We start from the raw sequence: 23,689 nt of genomic DNA on the forward strand, positions 1-23,689 counted from the left end.
ATATTACTAAATTGTATGAAAAAGTCTTATTTGACCCCTGAACTTCCAAAAATCCTTTAAAGCATTAGTATCGGTGAAGCTAAAAATAAGACTACATTAGTAGGGCCAAAACCAAATAATTTAACTCCACGATTCACAGCTAGTTTTGGCTATGTACGATAACTCAAATGTAAATATATACATATATATATATATTATTCAGTCTCTCTCTTTTATTTATTTTTTTCTCTCTTTCTCTCTTGCTTCTCTCAATTCTTTCCAGCCTCTCTTTCTCTCCAGCGCCACCCCTATCTCCCTCTAAACTGAACCAAGCCTTCTCTTCGTGGTGTCACCTAGGTTCGTTGAGATCGTCGGTGTGGGTTCGTGGTGGTGATCCGGCGTAGGTTCATGGTGGTGGGCCGGTGTGGGTCGGATTTGTGTGGTTGGGTGGTTTGAATCGATGGGTTTAATGGTGGTATGGGTTGTTGCTAGATTACTGACTGGGATCAGTGGCTGGCTGGGTTGATTTTGCATTTGGGTGTGTGTGTTTACCAATTTGTATTGGGTCTTTCTGTGGGTTTTGTGGTTGTAGGGGCGGTGATGGTGGCTGTGGTTGTGGTGGTGTTTTGGTGGCTATGGGTTTGGTGGTTTGGTGTTTGATTTTTTTTTTTCTTTTTTCTTTTTTTTTTTCCTATGGGTTTGGTACTTGTGTTGGTGGTGATAGTGGTTGTGGTGGTGGTTTGGTTTTTTTGTTTGTTTGTGGGTTTGACTGTGGGTTGTGATTGAAATGGTGGTTTGGTAGCTGTGGATGTGGCTGTCGTGCTTCTGGTAGTTGTGGCTGTTTTGGGTGGTGGATTGTTTTTTATTTTCCTTGCCTTGGGCTGTGGTTGAGGTTGTTGCTGGTGGAGTGGTGGTGGTGGTGGACGTGGAGGTGATTGTGGCTGGTTGAAAAGATTGTGGTGAATATTTTTTATTTTATTTTAATGAGTTTTTTATATTATTTTAATTAAATAGTTAAAAATATAAATCTAATAATATTAGATATATTATAAAGTAAGAACATAAAATAGGTAAAATAATTTTTTGTGAAGTTATATTATTAAATATATAACTTTACTAATATAAATGTTCGTAATTATATTACTAAATTGCGCTAAAAAGTCTTATTTGACACCTGAACTCCCAAAACGTCCGTAGTTATATTACAAAATTGTACTAAAAAGTCTTATTAGACTCCGGTAAATTGACAAACGACTTTCTCCACCTATTGGGAAATGTAACTGCACCCTGTAATTCACCCAACTCTCTCATAACTCTCTTTTTACTTTTTTTTTACCTATATTTGTTTTTATTCATTTGTATATTTAATGGTTGAGATTTAAAATTATTTTTTGTAACTTTAAATCTCAACCATCCATACTAACTGGATCAGGTACAATACGTAACCAGTAACTGGTAAACTACCATTCCCACGACAACTTGTATTTTTTAATAAACCTATAGCAAATTTTATATTAAAATTTGGTCCCCACCTAATAACGATGGAACTACCTTTACAATGACCTACTTTTCTACTACTAGACTAGGACTCTTAAAATCTACCGACTTTTAAGCAAATTTAGAGTATAGAATTTGAGAAATAAACAAATAAATTGTCATGTTAATAGGTGTTATTAATAAATTATATTAAAAAAAAATTTAACACTATATTTTATGAAAAATACCCTATCTCAAACTCAGAGTTTTTGCTATAAACCATATTTTAACTACTTAGTGAGTATTTGGACTGCCCTGAAACAGAGAACACGTCTGTATTTGTGTGTTTTGCTGAAAAAAAATGTGAGTCTCAAGATACTATTTACGGACTCACAAAAATCATCTAAACACAAATTTTAATATAAATTTAAGTCTCATAGTACTATTTATATATGTAAAAAAATTATTTTACTACAGTGTTTTTATTTTTCAATAATAAACGGTATCTAAATAAATCTTTACAAGACAGGAATAAAATATTAAATTTTACATAATTTTTTTAAAGCATTCAAGGCATTGAGTCATGTAAAACTTCACAGCTATATTTTTATATTCTTAATATTTTTACATTAATATATTTTGAAGAATCAAATTATATCTTCAAAGTGTTTGTATTTATATTGATATTTTGATTTGACCGTTCTTGACAATGAATATTATTTTCATTATTTTAATGATATAAAATATATATTTGCTGTTAAAATTAATTAAGATTAATTTTTTAATCTTGTCCCCCCTAAATTCATGACTTTGCGACAACAGTCTATATGTTCCCTAAATTGCTACTCACAATTACATTGCAGATTAGAGGAATCATTAGCACCGAATAAGTAAGTTAAATTTTTGCCAAATTAACATAAATTTTACCATTCATTTCCAATAAAAGAAAGGGTTGTTAGGAGAACAGAAAAAGAAGAAAATGACGACCAATATTATATAGCTAACTTACTTGAAGATGTGTTGCAAAGATGGGCCAGAAAGTCCTTGAACCAATTTAATTGATATCTTAGAGTGACGTTTGTAAGTACAACCGATCCTATTTCCTCGAAAAAAGATGCATCCAATACTGTTGCTCCCGAAACTGCAAAATTTATACCCTCTTGAACATTTGCAACACTTTCATTCCAAGTCTTAAGATATGGTTGTGGCAATGGCAGTCCAAATAACTCAGCTGCGCGCAATAGAAGAGAAAACAAAGAAAACCCACAAATTAACAAAAGACAATAGAGAGATGAAAAGAAGAAGCTTAACATTGTTGGGAGTTGAATATATGAAGCTTGAAGAGTAGTGCAAGCATGCATGCATGGATGCGTACCAGTGAGGTCTACTATTAGACGACCATTAGAGCAACGGCCTGTTGGGAGGTGGAAGTAGCTCTCGCCAAAGGGAGGCACATAACAGCCGAAAACGTCTGCATCCAGATACTGCATATTTCCGCTATCGACATATGAGTCTCCGAAGCTATAGATAGATGTGTAGCAACTTCCAGCCACGCCTCTAATGGTGACTATTAACAGTGAGAGCAACAGTTTGATAAATGGTAATTTCAGTGACAAAAGAGAGGAAGAAAGATCCATGGTTGATGTGAATTTTTATTTATTCGCTCTCTCAACTTTATAATAAGCTTCGCTTGGCTAATAGTCTCCATGATTTGAATGTGCTGTTGTGACTCTTCTGACTTTTAGCTATCTCCTTCATTTATTTTTCTTGACTGAACATCATTCAAAATACAATTCACTTATATTTTAAGTTATAAAATCAGTTACTTGAAACTCTCCAAGGTTTGAAGGGTAGGTTTAGAAATAAGATGCAAAAATAAAGTCACCAAATTTGGAAATCTAGGTAGAAGAAAAAACAACCGAATTTTATTTTATAATAATAACATCTGAATCACTTTTTAATTTTGTTTTTGTCACGTGGTAACATTTAGATATATGATAAAATCAGTTACTTGAAACTCTACAAGGTTTGAAGGGTAGGTGTAGAAATAAGATGCAAAAATAAAGTCACCAATTTGGAAATCTAGGTAGAAGAAAAAACAACCGAACTTTATTTTATAATAATAACATTTGAATCACTTTTTAATTTTATTTGTGTCACGTGGTAACATTTAGATATATGACTGTGTCACAGTTTGAATGTACTACATGATTTGACGAGCCGTTGGTTCAGTAATGAAACCACTTTAATCTAAATTCATGTTAAAATTATTTTTAGTTAACATTTGGTTTATCCATATTAGTCTGCAAATTGTTTTATTTAACTTCCAACTTCCAAGTTGTTAAGGCCAGTGGCAGCTACATAGCTTTTCAAAATATGATAATTTGGAAATAATTGTTGTGTTGTTTCTTAAACACGATGATATTGAAAAAAGAAAAGGAAATAAATGACGAGGTTAAAAACAGATGAAAAGTTGATCAAATCAAAAAATCACCAAAGCCTGTGAAAGTCGAATACATGATAGCTTAGTACATATATAGTTATGTATGTTTTGTTCTTTCTTTTTTTCATCATAAATTATTAAATTCTCTTGTTTAGTATTGTTCGGTTTACATGGAATAGATTGGATAAATTTGTATTATGTAAGCATGTATTGCAGAGATGGAGCTAAGAATTGGAATTAGAAGGGGCAGCTTTGTTACAAACTACGTTTCGTGGTTCTAGCCTTTGAATCTGTTGTTTACCCACGAGGATTTTTTTTTTTTTTTTTTTAAGTGTTTTTGATGTGTACTGCTGGGTAAGAACAAAATTAGTTGGTTTAAAATTTTTTTTTAAGGGCCGAGTTGTTGTTTTGAGTAATATTGGTTGATTGGATTTTTTTTTTTTTTTTTTGTTGCAATTGGTAATTTTTATTGTTGGGCTAATTTTCTGGGCTTGTATATTATGTTTTAAATTTTATAATTGGATTTTTTTTTTTTTTTTTTGTTGCAATTGGTAATTTTTATTGTTGGGCTAATTTTCTGGGCTTGTATATTATGTTTTAAATTTTATATCTATAAATAAATTTTTAATATTAAAAATGATGAAAATGTTAGAGTTACAAATGTTTTTATAAATTGCTGATGTAGTTAATGGTTATTGTTATGCAAAAAAGTGATGTAAGTGGCAGTTCTAGATGCAAACTAATAAGAATTTGCTATCTCAATAGTTTGTAAAAATATTGTAGAAAAGTTTGTTATTATAGCCTACTCTCAAAAGAATTAATGATATTGTTAAGGGGGAAAAGTGTAATTTTATAGAACAAAATTGTTAAATTAATATCTACATATATACTAATAATTAAAAAAAAAAAATTAGGGGTCCACTGCCCCCCATGGTCCAAGAGTGTCTCGTCACTAATGTATTGAATCTCATATTGGGTGTTTACAATAGATGTTTTCTATATTTAAAAGTATAAATAAAACACTTATTACATTGTATATATATTAATAATCTAGGAGGCTGGTTTGAATAACGAGTTGAGATATTTCTAGCCCTCCACAACCAGATCCGTCCACCTAAATATAAATAAATAAATATAATATATATATATATATCTATATATATCTATATATATATTTACACTTCCTCACATATTCACCTACTTTATTTCTCTCATCTCTTGCACTTTCTATTTATTTTTTTTATCTTTTCATTTTCACAATTCTCTTTCTTAATAAACTCTAGTTGCTCTCTCTAAGATTTTGTTATTATTCTTATTCTATGTGATGCAGGACGTGGAAGCGTCAAGAAGCAGAACACGTCTACTTCTAGAAAACAAGAAACAAAACACGTTTGCTTCTAAAAATAACCTTGAATCCATGAGAGTTCCTTGAATCCACAAGAAGAAAAGGTCTGGAATCCATCAGAAAATAAAAAGACAAAAGTTTTTATTGATTAAATAATTACTTTTAAAAAACGTTTACAGACTGAGAGGCCTGTTTAAGGGCTCCATAAAACTTGTCAATCAAGAAAATATATTCTAAAATAACTTCTAATTAATACCAAACCATAACAAGAACCAAACTTAACCTAAATAACATTAAAAGCATCTAAAAACAAGGAAATAATAACCCTAAACCCTAAGACTCTGCTTGGGAGGAGGGAATGGAATGGAATAAAAAGAATAATTTTAAAATATTCTTCCCTTCTCTTGTTTGGGAGTTTTAATGGAGGGAATGGAAAGTCCATTCCCTTGTTTGGGAGTTTAAGTGGAAGGGAATGAAATGGGTAGGAGGGAACACTCATTCCTTTCTATTCCCTTAAAACCTCAAATTTTCATTTCCCCCGAAATTGGGAGGAATAGGAGGGAATGGAATTAGATTTAATGATTTTTTTACTAAAACTCCCAAAATACCCCTATATATTCAACCCTTTATTTTAAAACAGGGGTTTAATAGTAATATTGTCATAAAATGATTCCATTCCATTCCCTCCATGTTGCTCCCAAACAAGATTACTTACATTCCATTCATTTTCATTCCTTTCCATTCCTTTATTTTAAAACATCCAAACAAGGTTACTTAATTCCATATTTTTTTTTTTTTTTTTTACATAAAAATACCTTGTAATTAAATAAGTCCGAAAATTAGATTGTAGATTCTGTCCTACATTAGATCCCTCCATTAGAAAAAAAACTCGTCCTCGAGTCCATCTTTGAAATTTAAAATCTTCCGCTCCAAATAAACAAATACTCCAAATGCTTGAGCCCTTTGATTTTCTTTCCATACTTGCAACTCATCAATGGAATAAATATATCAATTTGAATTTCATTTTCCTTGTTCTTCATGTAATTGTAGGGATTTACCAAATAAGAACTAACAATTGAATCAAATCTATCAACCCCAATAAAATCAATAAATTTTGATGTATCGCTTACCACCAAAATAAAAGGATCTTGATATTGATAATCATTTGATTCGATTTTGTTAAACTCCTTAATAATTTCCTCTTCAATTTCTTCTTCAATTGTTTCTGCCATCTTGATTTCAAGATCTTTCTCTATAATAGGGTCTTTTTTAATCTCTTCCACAATCTTGATTTCAGGTTTCTCTTCTATAACAAGGCCTTCATTAATCTCCTCAAAAATCTCTATATTTTCTTCTTTGACTTCTATATATTCTTCAAGAAAAGTATTTTCTTCAACATGTAATTCTTCTCTTAATGATGGAATATATGACTCTTTAAAATAATTCAAGTGTGAACTTCTTGGCCAATAAAAATCTTGTATTGTATATGACAAGATTTCTTCATAATCCAAAGGATAAAATTTGATAGCAAGTATCTTTTTCATCCTTGGCCATGAACAAATTTTGTCTTTACCTTGTCAACTTCTATCAGATTGTACTTATTCCCGCCAACGTAAGGTATACTCACAAAGTTTATACAAAGCAAGTCCAACTTTTCTCTTATAAAAAAAATTCTCAAAGTCAAATAAATCATCTAGATCAAGAAACCAATCAAGAAAATCTTCTTTATAAAAATAACCATTAAAACTTGCAATTCTTCTATAAGGTCTATATGAAATTTTCTTACCAATAGGTTACCCATGAGTTATGTCTCTACGACAATTATCCCTATTGTTTCCATGCTCCAACGACAACATCTTTGCAAAGATATTTGTGAGTGCTTGTTGTACGTCACGTAATACATGCTAAGTTTTCAATCACCAGAATTGTTGTTGTCTCATACATGAACCACCAGACGAGAATAAGTCAAGGCTCTAATACCAACTGATGCAGAATGTGAAAGCACCAAAAAGCAAAACACGTCTACTTCTAGAAAATAAAAAACAAAACATGTTTGCTTCAAAAATAACCTCGAATCCATGAGGGTTCCTTGAATCCACAAGGAGAAAGGGTCTAGAATCTACTAGAAAACAAAAAGACAAAAGTCTAAATTTTATTAATTGAAAATTCCTTTTAAAAAACATTTACAGACTTAGGAGTCTATTTAAGGGTTCCGTAAAACTTGACAAACAAGAAAATATATTTTAAAATAACCCTTAATTAATACCTAACCATAATAGGAACCAAATTTGACCTAAATAACATTAAAAGCATCTAAAAATAAGGAAATAATAACCCTAAACCTAAAATAACATTTTTTTAACATAAAAATTACCTTGTAATTAAATAATTACAAAAATTAATTTGTAGATTCTGTCTTACATCACTATGTATACGTCTAATTTTATATCTTAAGACGTTTTTCAAGTTTGATAAAATTTTCATCTATTCTAATAAAAAATAATGTAGTATTTGTAATTATTTTTAATTAAAAAAACAAAATTTTTTTTCTTATTTTAGGGACCAAAAATTATTCAATTTAATTGAAATAATTTCATTTAGTTAATTGAGCTTGTCAACCCTCCCAACCTATTCATCCCACCGAGTTGAAATAGTTAAGATTTTTAACCGACGTTCTAGATTCATAGATTGGTGGGTTGGTGGTGTTTTCCCAACCTATCAATGGCGAGTTGGGAAAAAATATTTCCCTATACCTGCTCAATCCAAACCACACACACCTTTCTACTTTTATTTTTTATTTAAAAAAAAAAAATTACTATTAACCTTAAAATTCCAAAAATTCATAAAACAAAAATTCATAGTAACACCCAACCAACTTGTCACCTAAATTATACATACCTATGTATATGAATGTTATGTAATTATTGTTAGAAAAATATTAAGGAGTGAATGAGTATTGACTACTGTGGGGGATTGGGCCCAGAAGGCCCAAACAAACCCACTTAATCGAAGCCCAAAATAGGGCCTAGGGCCATCAGGGCAACTTGTCGTGATGCATGTGGAGGGAGTTGACCCCAGACCTTATAATCGTTAGGCCAACCCTAAGGCCGGGATGAAAAATAAATGGACACCACACCAAGGGAGTTCTAGGTGATCAGCCTAGACATCATGAAGAGGAAAGCAGGATCAAGACACTCACTTAACAGGGTCGGTAACCGAAGGCAGGCTGTGCTCGTGAGGATGTTCACTGTCGAGTGCTCATTGGCATCTTGAACAAGTTCCAAGAGAATCCTCTAAAGTCATGAGGATCCCTTGGGATTCTAAGGGATGTGGTAATAAGTGTGAAGTGGGGAAGGCAATGATGAGGACCCCACTAGCGAGAGGCTATAAAAGGGAAAGGATGACAAAGAGTAGGGGGTGGAAAAAATTTCTAGAGAATGAGGCACAGGGGGGGAAACACTGGGAAACACAAGGGGGGATTAAGGGAAAATTTGGGGAGGGTCGTGAACGAAGGACAAGGGAGGTCAAACCAGGTGAAGCTCAAAGCCCAACTAGTAGGATTGCATTGTAGCCCATTTATAAATTAATTGGGGGCCCAAACACCATCTTTCAAACTAGATTTTGTGCTCACAATTGGCGCTATCTGTGAGAATCCTACTTCACTTAAGTTTTTGAGCAAGTTTGTTGCTATCCAACCATGGAAGGACCACAGGTCGACGAGGGTTCCATGGGAGGAAATCAGTCAAGGGCCTCTTTGAGGGGTGGTAGAAGGCAGGAAAGGGAACGTAGGAGAAAGCAGCAAATGCAAGATGAACATGAGACCAGACTCGATTCTGATGAGGGATTTTCCCATAGGCAACGAACAGTATCATATAACCCCAAGCAGCCTCATCGCAGTGATCGGCTAAGGGAGTTGGAAAATTTGTGAAAGCAGGTCAACGATCTGGAGATTGAGTTAAAAGGTTAGAACCGCAGAAGAGACTGGAAGGACTCATCTGATGATATCAATTGCGTGGCCGATGAGTCATCTTGAGGCGGTGGCTCGCGTCAGTCGAGAGACTGATCACATGAAACTGAAGGGCATTATCGAATACCTCCACCGCAAAAGACACGGACATTGTAATTCCACTCTGGATGTAATGAGTCAGGCATTGAGGAGAACAACCCGATCACCATTCACTGATGAGATCGAGCATACAAAAATGTTGAGACAATCTGCGCAATCTCCATTCACCATCTACGATGGAAAAACCAACCCAATGGAGCACATGAGTCATTATATACAAATGATGTTGCTTTATTCTCATAATGATAGATTAATGTGTAAGTTGTTCCCCTCTAGGCTCGAATCGACAGCAATAAGGTGGTTTAACGATTTGAGGAAGGGGTCTATCCGAAATTTTGGGGAGTTACTACAAGCGCTCGAAGCCCGATTCATTACATGTAGCAAAGTTCCTCAACCGATCAGTTCTTTGTTACCTATGAATTTGAGAAGTTGTGAGACCCTTTGATCTTATACGAATAGACATTGGGATCTTTATAATGAGATAGGAGGGGGAATGAGCAAATGGTAGCCAACACCTTCTGAATAGGCCTCCTCGAAGAGTCAGCATTAAGAGATTCTCTAACCATGCGGCCTCCCAAACACATGAACTAGCTAATGAGAAGGATTAAGGAGTATAAGAGACTAGAAGATGATCGATTGCATGGCAAAGGTAAAGCCCCGGCCTCATCGTAGTATCGTAAAAAATATCGCCCCAAAAGGTTTCAGCAGAGGACTAGGAGAAAGCCAAGGGCACTTGTGGAAGGTTCAAAGCAATGTGTCGAGGGAGTTAACGCTACGTTCAAGGAACTGGTTTATAAAATCCAAGAATGCATTAAGAATGAGCCTTATTTTCGGTGGCCGGGGAAAATGGGAAGGGACTAAACTAGATGGAACTAGAGTTTATTTTGTATTTATCATAAAGAGAAAGTCCATACCACCTAGCAATGTTGAGTGCTAAAGGACCATTTAGATCAGCTTGTGAAAGTGAGGCAGTTGAAAGAATTCTTGGCTAGTCAAGAAGGGCGCTAACAACGTGCTCCCACCACCCCTTAGGATTATTGAAGTCGTTCATGCAATTTCTATGGGAGTCAGTAGGAGTCATCGAAAAGGCATGTTCGTCGTGATTCCACTAGAGATGGGGGACATAAATCATCTGGAGAATAGGCTCAAAAAGACCTCGGCCCTGATCATGTTCAGTGATGAGGACTAGGAGGGAACGTCTTAGCCTCATGACGATGCTTTGGTGGTGACGTCGAGGATTGGGGGATTTTTAGTTAAGAGGGTGTTGGTAGATCAGGGTAGTGGGGTGAAGATCATGTATCTCAACCTCTATAAAGGGTTGGGTTTGAAGCCCGAGGATTTGAACAAATACGATACCCCTTTGGTCGAGTTTGACGGGATGATAGTGATACTTGAGGGATAGATAAAACTCTCGTAATGACCGAAGGAAAGGAAGTTTAAGTGAATTTCATAGTGGTTAATGCTTTTTTACCATACACCGCAATCTTAGGGCGACTGTGGATTCATGTTATGGGAGCGGTACCTTCCACATTGCACTAAAAGATCAAGTTCCAGTTTGAAAATGGGGTGGCGGTGGTATGCGACAACTAGAAGGCAATGAGGCAATGCTTAGTAGATGCCATACACCACGAGATAAAGTAAAAGGAAGCCAAGCACTTATAGCAATTACAGGACGCTGAGGGCCAGTCGAGGGCGTAAGGTGCAAAGGAGTTTGTTCGGGTATGAATTCTATTGTATGACAATAGGTTCTTTCAAATAGGTAAAAATATGCAGTTGGAGGATCAAGTGGAGGTCTTGTTGGCATTGGTGTGTAATTTAGACATTTTCACTTGGAGCCCGTATGAAATACGTGGGGTGGATTCGGCATTTATTGTACATCGGTTGAACATTAATCCTTCTGTCATTCCAAAGAAACAAAAACCTAGAAGATCAGTGAAACCCCATGCGGAAGTATTGAAAGAGGGAGTATGGAAATTGAAGTAAGTGGGGGCTATCAAAGAAGTGTTTTTTCCCGAGTGGTTATCTAACACAGTAGTGGTAAGAAAGAAGAACGGGAAGTGGAGGGTTTTTGTTGATTTCACTGATCTTAACCGAGTGTGCCTAAAGGATCCTTTCCCTGTATCGAAGATAGATCAGCTAGTGGATGCTACGGTCGGGCATGAGAGGATGAGTTTTCTTGATGCGTTCCAAGGCTACCATCAGATTGCCTTGGCGCCCGAGGATCAGGAGAAGACCGCCTTCATATCCCCTAAGGCAAATTATCATTATACGGTGATGCCATTTGGATAAAAGAACAATAGGGCAACATACCAGTGAATGATAACCAGGATGTTTCATGATCGGATTTGTGAGACAGTGGAGATTTACATTGACGATATGGTCGTCAAGGGCAAGAAAAAGATAGAACATGTCCCTAACTTGGTAGAAGTGTTCGGGATCTTGAGTCAACATCAACTGTGGCTTAATGTGGAAAAATGTGCTTTTGGCATAGGGTTAGGCAAATTCCTGGGTTACATGATAACTACCCGAGGAACAAAGGTTAACCCCAATCAGATTAAGGCCATACAACTCCTTAAACCCTCTACTCACCCGAAGGAAGTGCAAAGGCTCATAGGGATGGTTGCTGCCCTTAACAGGTTTGTTTCAAGGTCAGCAAATAAATGTAAGACTTTCTTTCAACTTTTAAAGAAGTGGAAGGGTTTTTAATGGACCAAGGAGTGTAACTTGGCGTTCAAAGAGTTGAAGGTGTATTTGATCAGCCCATCTATCTTGTCTTGGCCTGAACCCAATGAGGATCTATACATGTACCTCGCAGTTTTCGATCACACCATAAGTTCGGTGTTGTTGAGACAAAAGGATGGAGTGCAAAAGCCAGTGTACTACCTTAGTAAAACACTAGTGCATCCCGAGACTAGATATTTGTTACTAGAGAAAGCAGTGCTAGCTCTTGTACATGCCATGAGGAAACTGCCGCATTACTTACAGGCCTATACGGTATGGAGGCTTACTGAACACTCACTCCATTCTTTGTTGAGGAGGTCGGACTTTACCGGGTAGATAGCCCAGTGGGTAACTAGGCTCTAGATGTTTGACATACGGTACAAACCAAGGAGTGCTATAAAAGGGCAAGTGCTTGTAAATTTCATTGCTGAGTTCACACCCGAGCCAAAGGCCCCAATTGGTGTATGCCAACTCATGGCCAGAAAGTGGCATGTATATGTGGATGGAGCCTCGAACACAAGGGGATCAGGGATTGGAATAGTAATGATATCACTCGAAGGGGTACGACTAGAAAGGTCGTTGAGACTGGGTTTCCGTGCCTCCAATAATGAGGACAAGTATGAGGCCCTTCTCTATGGTCCCAAAGCAGCCTGACAATTGGGGGAAAAAGAGGTGGAGATGTTCTTAGATTCAAATTTGGTGGTGAGCCAGGTGGAGGGTAGCTTCGAAGCAAGGAATACCCGCATGTAGCAATACTTGAAATCATTTAGAGCCTTACAGCAAACTTTCCAGAAAGTGAGTATGGCCAAGATACTGAGGAGTCAGAACAACCATGCTGATTCATTGGCAACCTTAGCCTCATCGTCAGATGAGAACATACCCCTAATGATCTCCGTGGAGTTGCTGCAATGGTCGAGTATAGAGTAGACTGTAATAGTTGCGTCGGTGGCTGAAATGAACTCAAGTTGGTTAGATCTCTACACTTCCTTTTTTTTTTTTTATGGGTCTTTGCCTAATGACCCTAAAGAGTCTGAGAAGATTAAAAGGGCCTCCTCTCGGTTTTGGCTGTCTCAAGATGGTAAGTTGTATCGGCGCTTGTTCAGGGGTCCCTACCTGTGCTGCCTCCATCTAAACAAAGTTATCGAACTGTTGGCTGAGCTACATGAGGGGGTATGTGGGGGACCAATTGAGGTGAATTTGTTGAGCATGAGGGTTGACAACTATGATCAAGAAGGTAATGATGCCCGGTTGGTCAGTATGCTGGACACATTGGAAGAAAGGCGGGACACAATAACCATTCGGCTGGCAGATTACCAACAGAAACTAGCTAAGGGGTACAATAGAGGAGTGAAGTGCAAGGAGTTCGTACCGAGGGACTTAGTCCTACATAAGGCCGTGAAGAACATGAAAGATTGGAATGCGGGAAAGCTTGCTTCGAGCAGGGAGGGACCTTACCAGGTGATAGCCATAGTTAGAATGGGGGCTTATTACCTGGAAGATATGGAAGAATGACCCCTCCCATGACCATGGAACATGTGTAATCTCAAGAAGTATTACCCTTAAGTAAATGGTAGGAAAAAAAAGGGTTGTAAGATGTACTTTTATTTTGTAAATAAATGCAGAATGAACAATTCAGAATCAACGTCGTTATACAGAATGCTTGTCATACTTAATTAATTTTTCTCTAAGGACAAAAACATGGTCTCAACCTAACCTGGTCACCAACCATTTGGAAACCTTAATGATTTTTCCTTAAGGACAGAAACATGGCCTCGACTTGACCCTGGTCACCGACCATGTGGAAACTTCAATGATTTTTGTCTAAGGACAGAAACATGGCCTCGGCTTAACTCCAGTCTCTGACCATGTGGAAACCTTAATGATTTTTCTCTATGGACAAAAACATGGCCTTGGCTTGACCCCAGTCACTAACTATGTGGAAACCATAGTCACTTTACTCTAAAGATAAAAACATGGTCTTGGCTTTATTTTTCAAGCATGGAAGCATTATCTCATTTCGGGTTATTAAGTCATAAATACAGAAGAGAAGAGATAGTGTTGATTAAATAATTGCTTGACAATGAAAATTCAATCATAGCAAGGAGGATATGGCAAGTTTTGCAAAAGAAAGAAATGACATAAAAGCATTAACATCCAAAACAGTCAAGAAATATTCTAGTGTATTACAAGAAGGGCACCAAATTTGGTTAGAAGCATAATGTACAAAACACCGAGCAAAAAAAAAAAGGGGGGGGGAGGGGGTAAGAAGTAAGCTAATTGGACGGGTCCTAGGGGTCAGCAGTTGAGGTTTTAGGGGTAGTGGCGATGCTCGAGCTAGTGAGGCTTGGGTTTGTTGGTTGAATGCTCTAGGCCTCAGTTGGGATAATGTTGCCCAAGTTCTCTTCATCCAACACCACGATATAGGCATTAATCTGCTCAGATAACTCCCTCATACTCGGGTTGCATCCCTTTCATCTACTTGACTTTTGGCAAGGGAACTTGGTTGGCATCCCTGAAGGGGGAGTTCTCCAGCAAGTCAAGGGCATTCACTATGTGTTAGGATTGGTGCCCTTAAATCCTATTGTAAGATGCTATGTATAATATTAAGTGTGACATTGTGTTTGACATTATGTATGACTTAATATTATGTTTAATAAATTTGTTTTATTATTATCTGAAATAATGGTAACATGAATATTCAGACATTATCATATAGTCCATGAGATGCATAGTATGTGATTTATGTGAAGAGTCACAGAAGATATAAATCACAAGTTCTTTGTAAACTCAGAATTATAGTTCGTAGTCGGTGATGAAATTGGGCATTTCATCTGCGAAGACTATAACATATCAACTACGATGATTTGTCTTGATCATGGAAGTGGAGACTTCTAGTTGATGTGTTAATATGTTTTAAGAGTTAAGACATATTGAACTAGACCGTTGTGAGATTTATTATTCTCCTAAAGACTGTCAAATGAATAATAAATCTCATGACTTGTATTTGCATGAACTCTTAATCCTGAGAGAATAATGAACCTGATCATGAGGTGTAGGTTGCTTTGATATATCAGGAGTGAGATCTACAGTTATGGTCAAAACCTCAGTATGTTGGGCAGCCACATTTAGTGTTGATGGAACATGTATTCTCAAGATGGAATTCATAGTCTCTTAACGGAGATATAAAATATTCCCTTGAGATAAGTTTAATGGGTTTGTTATTCAAAGAGTTAGGCCTAACCACTTTAGTAAGACTAAAGTATATATTTATGGAATTGGATTTCATAAATATATAATGAATAACATTAAAGGATTAAACCGGGTACTCAAGGATTAAGATGTAGTAATTTACAAAGTGGCAGTCTACATTAATGACTTTGTATTACTACGAATATTTTATGAAGGGGTTGCATGTATAATAAAGTCTTGGGATATAATTTATAGATAAGACCTAGAGTGCAACTATTTTTATATAGTGGTATTAAAAATAGTTAATGGTAACTTTGGACTTGTCAAGAGTTGACAGAAAAGCCCAAGGCCCATTGGAGCTAGTGCCTTATTGGTCCCTTTTGGTCCCACTCCAAGCCACACACTTAAGCCCAATTGGTAAGGCCCAAAAAGCCGGCCCAATTAGATAAATTGGTTAGATACAAAGGGAAAAACGTACAGAAATATAGAGGTGAGAAAAACATCATGAAAATGGTGTGCATGTGAGTTTTTGTCACTCACAAGTCATCCCTTTGTTACCAATCGAGAGACCACACATCTTGGGCATTAGTGGAATTGGAGTGAAGATTAAAAGTAGTCCCAAGTGCTTCAATCTTTGTTTTGAAATTCACCGCTTCAAGGTACGATCTCTTGTTTCTCTAATTCTGAAATTTACTTTGTACGTGTTATCAATATAGAATGAAGTAGATCCGTTTAAAACTTATTTTCCGCTGCACTCATCTTTATTTCCATCACTATGGCCATCCAGCCCTCCATAAACCTGTACTTTCAGGACTAGAAGATGATAGGCCCGACTAAGTTTTCAGCATCTTTGAAGCCCATATTGTAGTAGACTTGCTCACAATTGTTTGATGATTCTTTAAGATCAGCGAAGCTCTTTTTCCCTAGCCAACATGATGCTGGATGCGTCAACTAGCTTGACCTCGATCTCATCCAACCTCTCTGCAGCTGCTCGATAGTCTTCTTGGCAACTTCCCAGGCATTTTCAGCTGTAGTCACCTAGCGCTGCACCAAGCTCAGCTCCAAGGTCTTCTTATTCAAATTGGCCTCTGCCACTTGCTTTAGAGACTTCTCCTTATCAGCTTCCTCTACCATCCCCTTGTACCGACCCTTCACCGTGTGGGTCAGTTAAGAAACCTGAGACAACAAAAATTATGAGAATTAGTACAAACCAAAAGCTAACACTTAGAAAAATTGAAACACAACTAAGTAAAGAAGAAATTAAATGCAAAACGGAAACTTAGAAAGTAAAGGCACTCATAGCTATAGTGTGCCACTTCAGCTTGAAGATGAGATCATTGTTCCGACAACCAACGTAGTGGTCCATGTCATTGGGAAGCAGTAAAGCCTTCCCGAGGTTGTCAGAAACCTCTCCACCAAGGTCATTCCACCACGTACGAATAGATGAATAAGTCGGGAGGACCTTATCTCCTAACTAGAAGGTGCACTCCTACCCAGTAGCAAATGAGGTTGAGGCCATGTGAGAGCTAATCACGATTGGCTGCCAGTTAGGGCTTACCTTTTGGGGTGCCTTCTCTCTGTGTGTGGTCAGTGTTCTGATCACAGTCAATGTGGTTTGGTTAGTGGAAGGGGTACTAGATTCGGTATGACAGCTCTCAGCCCCTATTTTTCTCTTCCTTTTTTGTTGTTGTTGCAGTGTGGCGGCAGGAGTGGCTCTTTAAAAGGCGGCCAGGGGTACCACTTGTCCATTGACTGGTTGGGCTGTAGGGAACCAACAATTAAAGGCCATGTTGCAGCATTGAACCATCGTGTCAAGAGGATTCTGTGGAGTGGGTTCGTCTACCACTAGGTTGTCTATAGGAATATGCACGACCTGACTTTAAAACACAGTGTCCCTTGAACCATCCCAAACCAATTCGAGTGATACTGCTCGGAAAGCCCTGGGCCTTTGATGTCTGGCCTCCCTGTTCATAAGACGGGGCGACAGGAACCCTGGTAAACATATGTCTAAGTATGATAGGAGCGAGCTCCTGACCGTGAGAGCCCCCATTAAGCCTTCATAACTTGTGTAAGTGAGGGTGCACTCGAGGATTAGATGAAAGGCCCTAAGTTGTCCACCGTAGTGGACGAATATCTCGGATTGGAGGACAAAGTTCAGCTCTACAATGAGTACAACATTGAGGTCGGGTTGGAACCTTTTAGAGTTTGCAGACAAAGAATGGAGAGAGGTCGGTTAAAAAAATATTTAAAAAATAAATAAATAAAATAAAATAAAAACCTAAAGACAACTATGACAATAGGGGCTATGAGCAAATCTACGCGTCATAAAAATATTGACCTATCTGGCAAGGAAAGGTCAAGCATGTCAACTCTCCATTGAGCCAATTCCTGCTCACCCTAACAAACTCCCCCTCGGAGTTCCTATTAGAATTGAGAAGGCATTGATAACGCCTTAAAATGTATACTTGTTATATATTTATATGGGCGTTATCTCCATATTACTATGCTTAATTTGTATAATTAAGCCATGATTGGCATTAGTCTCTATTATTTATCTTTACTTAATTTCTTGAATAAGATGCTATTCATTGTGTATAATTTTCTATTTTCAGGAAATCATGTGAGAAAGATGAGTTTACAAGAATTTGTGAAAGAATGGAGGCCAAACTAGAATTAAAGTAGAGTTAAAGGACCATGCTTAAATGTCTAAGGAGGTGCAGTTGGAGTGCTTGGATCATCTACCATGATTGGAAGCTTCAAATAAGGAAAGAAATCAAAGAGGCAGAATCTGAAAAGGAAAAATCTGATTTGATCACTGATCAGTATTTTGGGCATATATCTGTCCTCAAAAATCCAATTGATACAAGGCTAAATGGGTTTGAACCATGACTTAAATATCTACAACTTTTCAGTTTTGATTCTTTCGAAATTCTCAATTTTTGAAGGCCGAAATTAACTCACAAGTTAATGCTGTAAACCTGGATGGAAATTAAAATGGTATAAGTTTTATTTTATTTGGACACTTAGACATTAGGGTTTAAGGAGGGAGGCAGTGAGAACGAATTTTGGCAGAGAAAACCTTGTATTTTTCTTTCTCTAATGGCAGCCTAAACTCTTTGCTAGGGCCAGGGGTTATGTTTCTTCTATACAGTATGAATATTCAATGTGATTCTTTCTAGGATTTTATCAACAACATATTTGATTGTTCAATTAGATTTCTTTCGATGTATTGGTTCTTCCATGCTTTCAATAAGTTCAATCATGTTTCTTTTATTGTTTAGATGAATTTCTAATTGTTTCAAATAGAAATCAGATTTTAAAATTGAACGGGTTTTTCTGAAAACTTTTCTAACCTCATTATTAATCGAGGTTATCATGTGTTCTTGAATTGTCTCAGTTCAACCGAATCATAAGTTTTTAATTGTATAAGAACAATCAATTATGAAATATATAATTTCTTAGATCACAAAGAATTTCATATCGATATAGGGAAACACCCCGATGCCCTAGTATTTACATTATTGATTTAAATCAGTTATCACTGTTATTCTTATTTAAAATTACCAGGCAAAAATTATTCTTCATCTTCACCAATAGTTTTTTTTTTTTTTTTAAATTACGTTGTCTTTGAATCTACCTTGTTCCTTGTGGTTCGACCTTGGTACTTCAAGAATTATATTGCTATGATCTCCTGCATTTGGGAGTGAGAAAGCAATTTTGGCGCCGTTGCTGGGGAGCTACTGTGTGTTCAGAGACAATTTTTGGGAGTAAAGCACAACTGGTGGAAATTCTTCTATTGGTAACTTCGTTCCATTTTCCCCCCTTATTTTATTTTTATTTTTTTGTTTGTTTTTAATTTATTTTATTTGATTGGCATTCATTGTTGCATGAGCATTTGGGTTAGAAACAAGAGAGGCAGATTAGAAAATTTTGAAACTTACTTTGGTAATCGTTTTGAAACACCTTTGCCTTCACCTTCTTCGTCAATCATGGGTGAGGAAACACGTAATAATCATGAGGAGAATAGAAGAACTATGTATGAATTGTTGCATCCCACACAAAATTTTGTTCCTTCATGCATCAATTTTCCGCCTAATGCACCACATGTAGAATTGAAACAAGGTCTATTAGCAATACTTCCTGACTTTAGGGGACAAGAAAATGAAAATCCTTATGTCCATGTTAGAGCTTTCGAAGAGGTAATTAGTAGTTTCTATGCACAAAATGTTATTGAGACTGCTAAGTTACGTTTCTTTCCTTTTTCTCTTAAGGATAAGGCAAGAAGTTGGCTTTACACCTTGAAACCTAGGTCTAAAGGAAGTTGGGGGGAGATGGCCAAAGAGTTTTTTAAGAAACGTTTTCCTCCCCAAAAAGAAGGATAGCTAGTTTTGTCCAAGGAGAAAATGAGACCCTATACCAAGCTTGGGAAAGGTAAAGATCTTTTCAATTTCTGCCCAACTCATGGGTATGAAGATTGGAGGTTAGTTAGCTATTTTTATGAAGGACTTACACCTAGGGACTGATAGTTTGTTCAACTCTCATGCAGAGGGGACCTTTTACAAAAAGAACCCGAATATGCAATGGATTATCTTGATGAGATAGCTGAAAACTCTAACACATGGACTGGACCTAGCCCTATGGACTCCACTAATAGGACTAGAATTAATACTATCACTTCTAGTGGAAGTGTTTTCAAGTTGAGGGAAGATAATAACATGAGTGCAAAAATCAGCATGTTAACTAAAGAAATTGATGCACTCAAAATGAAAGGAAGAGTGTTAGTGCTACCTTTAGAGAGGACCCAATGGAGGTGTGTAAAATCTGTCATGAGATAAACAACGCTACGAATGATTGTGCATCACTTTCATCATTCTTAAATGTGTTAGAAGAGCAAGTACATGCATTTAATTCATATTGGCCAAATAATTCTTCATATTCTAACAATTACAACCCAAATATGCGAAACCATCCGTATTTGAGTTATAAGAGTGACAATGTGTTGAATCCTCCTGCTCCAAGGAATTTTAATTCACCACATGCATCATCATCATCTAGAACTTCCTTGGAGGATGCACTTAGTACTTTCATTCAAAGGCAAAGTGAGCAAAATCAAAAGTTTGAATCCATGCTCACTAGGCTAGATGAAGAGGTAAGAGAGACCAAGAGTCACATAACTAGGCTTACAAATTCATTGAGTGGGATAGAGAGACTGAAGCTTCCTTCCCAAACTCAACCTAATCCCATCAATCAAAATTTAAAAATTGGCTCCAAGGATAAACATGAGGAAGTAAAAGCTGTGACCATTTTGAGAAGTGGTAAAGAGATTGATAAATAACTAAGAAATCTAAGGAGACCCCAATTGAAGAAGGGAAGGATGAAACTAAGTCACTTGGACTTGATGACATTGAACAATGCCCAATCCCTCCATCATTTCCACAAGCCTTAAAATTACCTAGAAAATTGGACACCACATCTAAGATATTAGAGCATTTGCATCAAGTCAAGATAAATTTTCCATTATTGCATGTTATCAAGCAAGTGTCTGCATATGCCAAGGTAATTAAGGACTTATGCACCATCAAGAGAAAGCATCATGTGAAGAAGACCGCATTCCTAACAGAATAAGTAAGTGCAGTTATTCAACATAAGACCCCACCAAAGTATAAGGATCCAAGTTTTCCTACGATCTCTTGTACTATTGGCAATTACATCATGGAGCATGCATTGCTAGATCTTGGGGCAAGTGTTAATTTGATCTCTTTCAGTGTATATCAAAAACTTGGACTTGCTAAGTTAAAACCTACTTCAATAACTTTACAGTTGGCTAACCATTCTGTGAGGGAGCTGAGAAGTATTGTTGAGGATGTGTTGGTGAAAATTGAATAATTTTATTATCCAATTGATTTTATTGTTCTAGATTACCAACTTGGTTTACATCCTAGTGTTCATACCCCTATTATTTTGGGTAGACCTTTCCTTGCCGCAGCTAATGCTTTAATTAATTGCAGAAATGGAAGGATGCAACTCACTTTTGGTTCCATGACTTCGGAGCTAAACATATTTCATGTGGCTAAACAACCACATGAGGATGATGACTATTCTTATGTGAACCTCATTGAGGCGGTGGTTCAAGAAGAGTTTAATAAGAATTGTTTTTCTAATCCTCTTGAAACTCTTCTTAATAATTCTGTTGGTTCTTATGATTTAGAATGTGATATTCATGTATCTAGAAATTTTTCTTTGTTGGATTCCTTATAGGTTTTGGAAGAACAACAGATGATGGCAATTAATAAAAGCTGGAAACCTTGCTTTAAGGAGCTACTAGAAAATGAAAAAAAACTCGTGCATTCAAGTGAAGAGGCACCACAAATGAAGCTTAAGCCGCTGCCCGGTGGTCTTAAATATGCATATTTAGGCCCAGGTAAGTTAAAACATAGGTGGGATGGCCCTTTCATTGTAAGGGAAGTGTTTAACCATGAAGTTGTAGTAGTTGAGGACCCTAGAGATGGTAGGATTTTGAAAATAAATGGACAAAGGTTAATTCTTAGGGGGAGTTATACCTGAGGAGGAGACTATGTCATTGGAGATCCTACCTATTAGGATGCTACGTGAACTACAAAAGAGCATTATAAAGTCGTACTATATTTGTTTTAATTTTCTTTTCTTTCTGTTTTCTTTTCTTTTTGCCTTTTGTTTTTGTTTTTGTTTATGTTTTTGTTTTTTTGTTTTTTGTTTTGTTATTATTTTTCTTTTGTGAGCTAACATTTGTAGGTGTGAAAGAAATTTCAAAAAAAAAAAAATTAAATTAAATGCTTAAGGTAACTTCTTCCCTTTATACTTGAATTTATTTTGGCTTTGATACATTGAGGTCAATGCAATATTTTAGTTCAGGGGAGAGGTTTAAACTTTTTATTGCACCTTGCATGATTTTTCTTTCTTTCTTTTCTATTAAAAATAAATAAATAAATAAAAAACCCTGAATATGAATGCAGAAGAGTTATAAGCTTTATTTTTATATCATGTGATGGAATGAATAATGCTGAATTGGTTATACCATTTGTTATATTAAGACTCTTTCATGAAGAGCACAATTGGAAACTTTTGAGCACAATAACCAGGTTAGTGGACAGTTGGATGTTGGATATGCATGGATCATGAACAAGCTAGATATAAGCTAAAACTCAACCCATATGGAGAGTTCTTGAGCCTTACTTCTTCTTTTTTTGTGAGAGTATATCTTTGTTTGAACTCTTAAATTTCTCTCATATGCTTCAGTTTTTGTAAAAGATCTCTATATTTTTTGGCTGACTACTGGAAACATTATGGGGAGATATACCATGATCCTACTTATTTTTGTCCTTAGGAATACTGGTTTATGTGAAATTTTAGGAGATGAGAGCCTAAGACCACTAATTTTTTGTCAAAACAAATATTCAGCCTACTTTTACATTAACCATTGTCACCATCATTTCAGTCATGAGAAATACTTCTAAAATACCACAAAACATTTTTATTTATGGGTATTCTCATGGGGGTTCAAGTTTTAAGCAATTGATGTGTTTAGATACCACCATTGTCTCTCTTTCCTTCAACAACAACAACAACAAAAAAAGAAAGAGAGAAAAAGAAAAAGAAAGATGAGACATACATAATCAATCAATAAATCATTGGTGTCTTACACATATTTCATGTATTTCAGAAGAGTTATATGGTTGAGTAAAGGTTGTTTTGATTCAAGTTGGTTGTTACTGCTATGAGTTGGGTTTGGCTTGAATTTTCTGCATTTGATTCATATACTTCATATTTCAAAGAGAGCAATTTGCCTTTACCTAGCCATAAGATTATACTACCACTAAGCTTAAATTCCTACTTGATCCTAAAGGTGCATGGCTGGTATGTGTTTGAGATAAAAACTAGGGATGAAAATGGTATTAACCTCATGTTTCCAAGAATTCAACATCCTTTCCAAGAGATATTTTTCCATTGTTTTAGCGGCTATTTTTGAATACACATGTGATATTCTTAAAACTTCTTCTTTCCTTTTTGTTCACATGTGATTTAAAGAGAGAAACCATTACTTCTATGTGTGTTCTTTCAGAGTGATGATGACTTAAGAGAGGTTTTGGAGTAAAGGCTCTAATCTAGATTATTCTTGGTCTATGCATGTTTGGAAAAGCCGGTTTGATTGGATGGGCTATGCACACACACACTCCAAAAGTGAAGCTAGTGAAAACTCTTTAATATGATGAATAGTATCTCAACTCAAAAATTGAAAGTTCATTTGTATGATATAATGATAAAGCAGACTAACATTTGTTACAAGAATTTTCAAGAAACTTTTGACTTTTGTGGGTAGAGTCACTCCAAACCCTCACAAGAGTAAACTCATCCACTAGGGTTACCTAGGGGTTCAAAGACTTGCTGCACATGGGAAGTCCAGTCGTGTAGCCAATGAAAGTGGCTTGTATTT

The 23,689-nt window shown here is 36.3% G+C and overlaps 1 protein-coding gene across 1 annotated transcript; it reads left to right on the plus strand.

The window, feature by feature from the left end:
• The first annotated feature begins 11,637 nt into the window (after positions 1–11,637).
• On the plus strand, positions 11,638–13,542 carry LOC112036670 (uncharacterized). Its single transcript, XM_024069507.1, has 2 exons — positions 11,638–11,945; positions 13,134–13,542. The coding sequence occupies exons 1-2, from the start codon at positions 11,638–11,640 to the stop codon at positions 13,540–13,542; spliced, it is 717 nt and encodes a 238-aa protein (XP_023925275.1).
• Positions 13,543–23,689: the final 10,147 nt, after the last annotated feature.

Source organism: Quercus suber, unplaced genomic scaffold (genome assembly GCF_002906115.3).
Source record: "Quercus suber isolate HL8 unplaced genomic scaffold, Cork oak 2.0 scaffold_758, whole genome shotgun sequence".
NCBI classification, from domain to species: Eukaryota; Viridiplantae; Streptophyta; class Magnoliopsida; order Fagales; family Fagaceae; genus Quercus; species Quercus suber.